At 49.6% G+C, this 10,096-nt stretch overlaps 1 protein-coding gene across 1 annotated transcript; it reads left to right on the forward strand.

Moving 5' to 3' along the window:
- The first annotated feature begins 8,106 nt into the window (after positions 1 to 8,106).
- Positions 8,107 to 8,907, forward strand: LOC109766703 (dirigent protein 1). The gene has a single exon (XM_020325484.4). It carries the CDS (start codon positions 8,172 to 8,174, stop codon positions 8,667 to 8,669), a length of 498 nt encoding a protein of 165 aa, XP_020181073.1. The 5' UTR covers positions 8,107 to 8,171; the 3' UTR covers positions 8,670 to 8,907.
- The last annotated feature ends 1,189 nt before the right edge of the window (positions 8,908 to 10,096 follow it).

Below are 10,096 nucleotides of genomic sequence, written 5' to 3' on the forward strand. Positions count from 1 at the left end.
AGGTTGGCAAGAAAGCCTTGAGGAACAACTTGGAAATTGAGCTTGCGGAAAGCTTCACAAAGATCCGGTTGAAATGGCTTGATAATTAAACTGTTGCAATAAGCCTTCCTGCTCAAAGCATCTGCAATGACATTGGCTTTGCCTGGAGTATATTCAATACTCGGATTGTACTCTTGAATCATTTCGACCCATCGAGTTTGCCTGAGGTTGAGGTTGGGTTGAGTGAAGATGTACTTGAGACTCTTGTGATCGGTGTATATGTCCACTTTTCTTCCCAACAAGAGATGTCTCCATGTTATTAATGCATGGACAACTGCCGCCAACTCAAGATCGTGAGTGGGGTAGTTCTTTTCGTTGGGCTTCAACTGACAAGAGGTATGGGCCACAACTTTCTTCTCTTGCATTAACACAGCATCGAGACCTTGAAGAGAAGCATCACAGAAAACTTCGAATGGCTTGGATTCGTCAGGAGGAGTTAAGACAGGAGCTGTGACGAGTTTCTCTTTGAGAGTGTTGAAAGCAACGTCACACTCAGGAGTCTAGACATACTTCACATGCTTCTGGAGGAGGTTGGAGAGAGGCTTTGCAATCTTAGAGAAATTCTCAACGAATCTTCGGCAATAGCTTGCAAGACCAAGAAAACTGCGAAGCTGCTTGACATTCTGAGGAGGTTCCCAATTCACAATTGCAGACACCTTCTCGGGATTAACAGCGATGCCCTTGGCAGAGATGATATGACCAAGGTAAAGAACTTCGTCAAGCCAAAACTCACATTTGGAAAACTTCGCATAGAATTGATACTCTCTGAGCTTGTCGAGCACCAATCACAAATGTTTGGCATGATCCTTCTTATTCTTGGAGAAGACCAAGATATCATCGAGATACACCAGGACGAATTCATTGGTATAGGGGTTGAAGATGAAGTTCATCATTCGAGAGAATGTTGGAGGAGCATTGACAAGGCCGAAAGACATGACAGTATATTCATAAGAACCAAAGCTTGTTCTGAATGCTGTCTTGGGAATATCTTCTTCACGAATGCGAATCTGATGATAACCCATCCGGAGGTCAAGCTTGGAGAATACTTTAGCACCTTTAAGTTGCTCGAATAGCTCATTGATGTTGGAAGTGGATACTTGTTCTTGATTGTCTTCTTTTTCAATGGACGGTAGTCGACACAAAGTCGGTCCGTGCCATCCTTCTTCTGGACAAAAAGAACACCACAACCCCACGGAGATGAACTCGGTCTGATCAAACCCAGACGCTCTTGTTCATCGAGCTGTTTCTTCAATTCCTTCAGCTCCTTGGGTCCAAGCTTGTATGGACGCTTGCAAACGGGTTCCGTGCCAGGCTCAAGATCGATAACAAACTCAACTGGCCGGTGAGGAGGCATACCCGGAAGCTCTTCTGGAAAGACATCTTGGTACTCACAAACGACTGGAATTTGAGAAATAGCATTCCACTCGCCCTTCTCATTGAGAGAAAACAACTGAATAGTTTCATCACGAGCGGCATAGATGATAACATCCTCAGAAGAGTGTGTCAATTTAATTTCCCTGGCAGCACAATCAAGTTGAGCCTTGTGCTTAGAAAGCCAGTCCATCCCGAGAATTAGATCAATATCCGAGTCACCAAGGACAATTGGTGAAGACAGAAATTTATAGTTGCCCATCTTGATGGAAACATCCGGAACCATGGCTAATTATGTCATTGATATGAATCATTATAATTTTTAAATGTTATTGTCGACATGGTTAGTTATAGTGCTGGCTGAAAACCTGGGTGTTGTTTAAGCTTATTTATGCAAACAAGAGCAAAAGAGTTCGTAAAAGTTTTTCTTTCCCACTTCCAGTTTATCAACTTAAGCTTGGGGGAGTTGATACGTCTCCAACGTACCTACTTTTTCTCACGCTTTCCTCTTGTTTTGGACTCTAATTTGCATGATTTGAATGAAACTAACCCCGAACTGACGCTGTTTTCAGCAAAACTACCATGGTGTTGTTTTTATGCAGAAATAAAGGTTCTCGGAATGGAACGAAACTTTGTGAGGATTTTTTATATCAATGATAAGAATTTCTGGAGCCAAGACCTGCCAGAGAGGGGCACCTGGGTGGGCACAACCCACCAGGGCGCACCCCCCTCTCCTGGCGCGCCCAGGTGGGTTGTATCCACCTGGTGGCCCCGCTGACGACCCCCCTGATACTATAAATTCACATATTTCCAGAAAAAAATCAGGAAAAAAGAATTATCGCGTTCCACGAGACGGAGCCGCCGCCAAGCCCTGTTCTTCCTCGGAAGGGCAGATCTGGAGTCCGTTTGGGGCTCCGGAGAGGGGGATCTTCGTTCTTCGTCATCACCAACCAATCTCCATCGCCAATTCCATGATGCTCCCCACCTGTGAGTAATTCCTTCATAGGCTGCCTGGTCGGTGAGGAGTTGGATTAGATTCATCATGTAATCGAGTTAGTTTTGTTAGGGCCTAATCCCTAGTATCCACTATGTTCCTAGATTGATGTTGCTATGACTTTGCTATGCTTAATGCTTGTCACTTTGGGCCCGGGTGCCATGAACTCAGATCTGAACCGTTTATGAATTCATCATTATATCCATGTTTTAAATCCGATCTTGCAAGTTATAGTCACCTACTACGTTTATGATCCGACAACCCCGGAGTGACAACAACCGGGCCCACTCTCGGTGATGACCGTAGTTTGAGGAGTTCATGTATCACTATTTGTTAATGCTTTGTTTCGGTTCTCTATTAAAAGGAGGCCTTAATATTCCTTAGTTTCCAATATGGACCCCGCTGCACGGGAGGGTAGGACAAACGATGTCATGCAAGTTCTTTTAATAAAGCACGTATGACTATTTACGGAATACATGCCTACATTATATCGATGAATTGGAGCTAGTCCCGTATCGCCCTAGGTTATAACGGTCACATGATGAATATCATCCAACAAGTCACCGATCCAATGCCTACGAATTTATTTATATTGATCTTGCTGTGTTACTACTGCTATCATCACTGTTACACTTGCTACAAATTACTGCTATCACTGTTACTGTTATCATTGCTGCTGTCACTACTATCAAAACTATCAAACTACTTTGCTACTGATCACTTTGTTGCAGATAATTAATCTCCAGGTGTGGTTGAATTGACAACTCAGCTGCTAATACCTTCAAATATTCTTTGGCTCCCTTTGTGTCGAATCTATAAATTTGGGTTGAATACTCTACCCTCGAAAACTGTTGCGATTCCCTATACTTGTGGGTTATCACTGTCCAACCCCCATGTGTCGGCGACGTTGGTCAGGGGTGCAGCAGGGACGGTGGCGGCACACAGGACGGTTGTGACGACGACGGCGGCGGCGACTACACCAAGTTCTACAGGCTCCTCGGCATGTAGAAGGCGGGCGGCGGCAACGGCGGCGCAGTAGTTTGTTTAAGTTCGTTTGTTTTAGTTTTAGTTATGTTTTCCGTTTTTTGTACAAATGTCAATGAAATCGCCTCGTTTGGCCGAAATTTGTGTCGTGTTTGATTTTTAAAAACCCGCGTCTGGGACGGCCTTGGGGCGGCCGTCCACACGCCGAGTTTTTCGTCGGCGCACCCCCAAGCGGCGCTATTTCAAGCCCCTAGAGAGGGCCAACGAGTGGAGATGCTCTAAGCAAGACCAGTGTGTTGCTACCGGCAAAGGCAACGTCGACGACCTGCAGTCGAGCTGTTTGATGGAATGCCAGAGAGAAGTAAGCTTGAGAGTGTTAGACGCCGACGGGTGAACCCGCTGCAGCTTAACATTCCAGGCTAACGGAGTGTATATTTGATGCCACGTAAACGCTTACATATGGGTCCCATGCATCATAAACATGGTTAAAACGGATGAACTACGTCCCTAGTGTCTTTTGTGAAAATTAGGGGCAATACTGGTAGGTTTTAGCAAAAAAATAGAGCGGTTGTTTTTTGAACCCTAATCGTGATTGTAGTGGTTTTTTCTATTTACTCCATCTATACGATATCAAACAAAATTGGGGATAAATGATTTTCTTAGCTTAACTTAAGTTCTCATCATAGTGTGTGCGAGAAATAATAACTCAAACCAGGTTCTCACCCCGCTTTATAGATAAAACACAAACCAAAGTACATGGCCAAACGATACAAGGTAATGAGGGGGCCCTCATAGAAAGCAGATCCTAGAATAACTAATCAGCATAAATGCACACAACTATGTTGTAGAAAGCTAACACGGGCAGGCCTGAAAACTACGGCCAAACACATCCTCGCCTAAGCTTCCATAACAGCGCCCTTAGGAGGCTGAACAATGTGAAGCGTCGTCGCTGCCAAGTCCGAGGGAGACAAGGGTTTTCACTTGAAGCCCTGGCACAGAGAGGAGAACCACGCCTCAAGAGGATAGCGGCACCCACGCATTGTAGCGTCATTGGCATCAAAGTGCGAAGCTTTCGTTTGGCAGATCATACATGCCACCATGAGGTATCTATGATAATCGCAACGAGCATAAGCCTTTAGCTCCGGATATGGGCGCCGCCACTACCAAAGATAGGAAGCGAGGCAGAGCCTTCTACAGCAACACCGTACCCCTTGCCGCCCAGACAACCAAGAAGGATACCCACCGTCGCCATCATGGTGCCCGCTGTAGCTGTGGAGCCATCCATGCGGGCCAGCATCTATGGTTCGAGCCACTGCCAACCCTCTGCGTCACGGCGCGCCAACCAAGTACAAGCAGAAGTCACTCCTTCTATTCCTAGCCTAGCATCAACCACTAGGTCCGGACCCAATGCCTCCACCGTAGAAAGCGCCAGCATGTGCCTCTCTAAGCAGTCTCGATGGACTAGGGGGACACAACGCAGTGACTATCGATGGCCACCTTCGGGCAAGCACCGAACCGAGCCCTCTGGTCCGCAACCTATGCGGCAACCATGTCAGGTCACCGCCATCACCCCGCGCCACCCGCCATGGCCAGGTCCCCAAATCGGGATCCACTAGATGCCACATGCACCCACCAGAGATTGCCCGTGCATAGCCGCCACACACAAGCACTCGCCCCATGTCGCCGCCGCCCACCCTCGAGCGAACGTTGCTGCCACCCGCGCCTGCTGCCGCTCTGCCGCCCAAGGCTCCTCCGCGCGACTAGGCCATCCCGCGCCAACCTTCACGGACCGAGCGAAGGGGAGAAGATTCCCTCCGCCATTTGGGCTTTGCCCAGCGGCAGCGAGGGGAGTGAGAGGTGTTGTTGGGGGTTATTAGTCCGTCTCCATGGGCTTTGGTCAATATCGCTCGTTAATTCCTACTCCTACGCATGTACGTCGGGTGCAGAACTGCACGCACTAGTTAGTTCGCCCAAAAGTTCAAGCTGATGGGGGAAAGGTGGGCTATGCATTTATACGTCAACACACACCCTTGTGTGTGGCTCCCTGAGGCCTAAACATGAACTGAAAGTGGGCTGCAATTTAATTACGCCAGCCGTGTCTTGAACTAAAGACCTTTTGGTTCTAATACCATGTACAAATGCACGCGCCAGCCAGTTCATCCAAAAGCTCAATCTATGGGAGAGGGCATGGCATTATACTTCAACACTCCCCCTCACGTCTATGCTCCTTTGGAGTGTATGACGTGGGCAGCGAAAGCCGGGCAAGCCCCAATTATTTATTGTGTTTACTGGGTTTTGAACCCTAAACCTCTTGGTTGCAAGTTTATGTACCTAACCAGTTCACTCATAAGCTCAAGCTATGGGAGAGGGTTGAACATTATACTCCAAGACTCCCCCTCACGTCTATGCTTCTTTGGAGATTATGATGTTGGCAGCGAAAGTGGGGCAGGCCGCAACCAACTCATCCAAAGGTCCGGAGTGATGGAGAGAGCCAGACAATGTACTTAACACCCCCTCACATCTAGGCTTATTTAGTCTTTAGACATGAGATTTATGTAGGCCGCAAAATCCTTTTTTAATACTACGTTGGCAGAGTATTACTCAAGACCTCCTGGTTCAGATACCATGTTAAACTAATGTTCTAGCCAACTCATTCAAAAGTTCCAACCATGAGAGAGGGCCGGACATTATACTTCAACATCGACGATGAAAACATTGTAGCGGGAGCGGACAAGAATGTAGTCCTCCAGTGGCGAGTAGCTGTGATGAGCCAAATACTTTTTTTATAAAGGGAATATATTAATATCACGGATATCAATTACACCCAGCCTATGCAACAATGCAATGCCCTAATGGCATTATGGATGTGCACAACCAAAAAAGAAGAATCTAAAAAAAAGCCCCGCTAGAGAGTTCCAGTCCTTGCAACAGCAGTACAACCACCACCAAAACAACACCTCAAGTCCAAGTTCTCCAAAAACGACGCCTCAAAGAAGGAAACAGTGCACAAACACCATCGTCACCCGATCGTAGATCTTGGATTTTCACCCTGAAGATAGTCTCCGCTCTCAAAACAATGCCTTCAACAAGGTCATTGCCATGCACAACCAACTAAGGCCAGACCTTGGATTTTCACCTTGAGAGGTAAGACTTTGAACTACACATGTGTTGTCGCCCCCACTTACATACCGTTGCTACAAAATCCGAAACTCCAAGCAAGTTCCTCATCGCCATAAAGGCTCCAGTCACCATTACTAGTCCTCCGATCTCGGCTTCCATGACATTCTCGCCTCTGACTTCACCATAGAGTTAAACATATCCCATGATGACAACAGATAGCAGAGCTTCGCACCGCTCCCTTCTTAACGGAGAACCAGTGGGCACGACCGAATCCCATCCGATCCAGCAATCTACAGACATAACACGCCCATGGGAGTTCACCGGCAGAGCCTTCCGGAACCTGACACTCCGACCGGATCAAGGAGGACAGGCGTCAGGCAAATCTTCGTCTTGTCACTTGAGGAACCCTAGGACCGCCCCCTTAATTCAGGCCGAGCCCGCAGCCCCACGCCGCCGCGGCACCCCGGATCAGATCGGAGGGATCGGCAGGCACCAGCACCTCGACCAACGACCCAGGGATGCGCGAATCTCATCGAGGGCAGTAGGGGCGCCGGGAAAGGGCACCTCGCGGGTAGCCAATGGCGCGCCGCCGCGCCATGGAGGAGCAGGCAACACACCGCCTAAACAAAGCACCAACACAATGGCCGGCTGCTGCCTCGGCCTTGAATCTGAGGGGAAAACGCCGCGCCGCGAGAGAGAGCTCGCCCCGCCGCCGCCGTCCGCGGCACGGGCTTAGCCCGGTCGCCTCCTCCGATGACAGCGATGGGGGATGGAGGGGTGGGGCTCGCGGTGGCCGGCGGCTGGGTCTCCCCCGTGTCGCTCGAGTCCATGGCCACAATTTCGTCGTGTGGACATGTTCAGAATGAAGCACAAGTGGTATAGTATATTTTTTCTGCGGCATCTTTTCACTAGTCTTGCTCTTTGTTTCGATCCAGAAAACAGCAGCAGAAATCAGAGATTTGGGGCCCTTGGCACGACACCTCACTGTCACTGTCGTGCCTTGTGCACATGCGTCTGTTCACTCGATCCTCCCATGGTACAATAGCATGTAAAGAAGGCAAATGACAAGAAGACATGCAATCACCAGACAAATTACTGAACAGATTAGGAGCAACTGTACTCGCCATCAGTTACGTACGTACCATGCATTTGGATGCCACGAACATCTTACAAGTTACAGTCACATCATATGTATACCCCTTTTGTTGGAGATTATAACATGTAAATGATGTATGGCTGTTCGTAGATCTCGATCTAGTCGATCATGAGAGACAATACTGACAAGACAGCTCACCCAACTGCATTCTGATCTACGGCCAGCAATGCATGGGCACCGACGCATCAACCGCTCTTTCGTTCATGCAATGTAGACAAACGTTCTCCGTTGTTTCTTGAGAGGCATCAACCAATTTTTTGTTCTACATTTAAGTGTAAATAATGGAATGCGACAATTAAAACCTGGCGTGCACAGGAGCGCAATTGGATCGACAAATAATACACCTCATGTCCATTATCAAGGGCCAGCCAGGGGACCAGGGACCCCCAAATCCCCAGTACCACAGACGCAATCCTACTGTTTTTGTATATAAACAACAAACCCGAACGTGCTGCATCAGCAGTGATACGGACTAGCAAGCGCTGTAGTCTTCCACTCATCCCGGCCATGGCTTGCTTCAAGCTCAACCCCACGTCCTTCGCGCTCGCCGCAGCCGTCGCCGTCATCCTGGCGGTGGCGGCGCCGCGGCCGGCGGCCGGGGCGTCGGCGCACCTGCACGTGTACATGCACGACGTGATGGGCGACAGCGCGATGATGGTGGTGCGCGGCCCGCGGGGCAACTTCGGCAACACGGTGGTGATGGACGACGTGCTGACGGAGGGCACGTCGGCGTCGTCGGCCGCCGTGGGGCGCGCGCAGGGGCAGTACATCGTCGCCTCCTCCAAGGGAGGGTTCGAGCTGATGGTGACCATGAACGTGGTGCTCACGTCGGGGACCTACGCGGGGAGCTCGGTGACCGTGATGGGGCGCGACGACACCGGCGTGGCGGTGCGCGAGCTGGCCGTGGTCGGCGGCACAGGGCAGTTCCGGATGGCGAAAGGCTACGTGCTGTGGAAAACCGTCCGCCCCGACCTGCTGGAGCTCGACATCTACGTCAACCCATGAGTCACTGCCCACTGCCCACTCGGCCGATTCAGCGTGCATGCGTCAGTGACCTGTGGCAGCATTACGTAAGTGTTGCGCGTGGTCGTTCAAAATAAAATCAGTGTTGCACCTTGTGTTACAAAGCGCTACGTGAATGTTTGTGATATTGTTTTTAGTGTTTCTTTTATTGTGTCATTCTTTTTTTTTCGCGGGTGAGTGTCATTATTTTTGTTGGTCTAAGTGCAACGGATTATGAGCACCTGTCATATGTGGATGCTGCTTGTGTTTGAATCAAATAAATATTTTGCAACTATACAATAATAATCAAACAAAAAAATATTGCTATTTTGAATTTTAATTCTAATATAATTGCTCTAATTCATGTTTCATCCAATCAAATCTCATTACTTCTAGTATAAAGGATGGTGAGTACCCGCCTCCTTGGGGCTTTGCCGCGAGAGTGACATCCGTGTTGTCCGTTTCACCTGCGCGTCACATCGATGTCTCCTAGGCACGCTTCCCGCCATCTCCGTGGCTGCCCCGCCCCCGGCTGGTTTTCCTCGAGGATCCACAACTCGGTGACATGATTGTGGATCCTATTTCTATTCCTTGGGGTGGGTAGTGGACGTTCCTGGGGCCACCTTCCTGTGGGGTTATCGTCGTGTCAGTGGGGTTATCGTCATGTCAGTGGGCGCCATATTGCTGCGCACTGAGCCGCCCCGCGACAGGTGAGCCTGGGCCAGGTTGTCAGCGTCATTCGCCCCTACAGGGCTGCGTCGCTCGTGTGAGCAAGGCACGCGCGTGCGCCCGACTCGGGGTGAGTGTCGTTCACCTCCTGCCGAGCCATTTCGTTTTGCCCGACCTTGGTACGCGCAGGGTGCAACTTTGTTTGTTTCCGGCTTGGTCGTTTCATTCGTGCGAGCTGGCTTAAGGTTTGAGCAACGAAACCGGTCGTCAAGGCTGCCCCATGAGGGGATAGACGAGGCGGTGCTCGGCTTGTGTGAGTCGGGGTGCTTCATGGGTGTTTCGACCTTTTCTCAAGGTAGTTGCATTTTTTTCTATAAGTTTGTTGTTTTATGCCCTTGAGACGCCGTGCACACTAACATCCCTCTTGCTCGCTTTGGAACTCCTACTCCGAAGGGTCCTTCGCCCATTCCCTCTAGCGACCACGTCTCCAGCCTCTCCCTTCCCACACGGATGTACAACCTGCCATGTTCTGCGACCTCAAGAAGTGTGATGTTCATCATCGGCCCGCATACCATTTCTGTTTTAGGTCGGTAGCCCCTTGGCTCCATTGTTCGTGCTCGTTCCATTTGCTTTTTGTTGTCGTTTTGTACTGTAAAGGAATGGAATATATCCGCTCGTCCTTACGGTGCTCGTCCCGCTCGACCCACTCGGAATACTCCCACACTCTCTCCCAGAACTCTCTCTCGTCATGTTCCTCTTCG

This window comes from Aegilops tauschii, chromosome 5 (genome assembly GCF_002575655.3).
Source record: "Aegilops tauschii subsp. strangulata cultivar AL8/78 chromosome 5, Aet v6.0, whole genome shotgun sequence".
Taxonomy (NCBI): Eukaryota; Viridiplantae; Streptophyta; class Magnoliopsida; order Poales; family Poaceae; genus Aegilops; species Aegilops tauschii.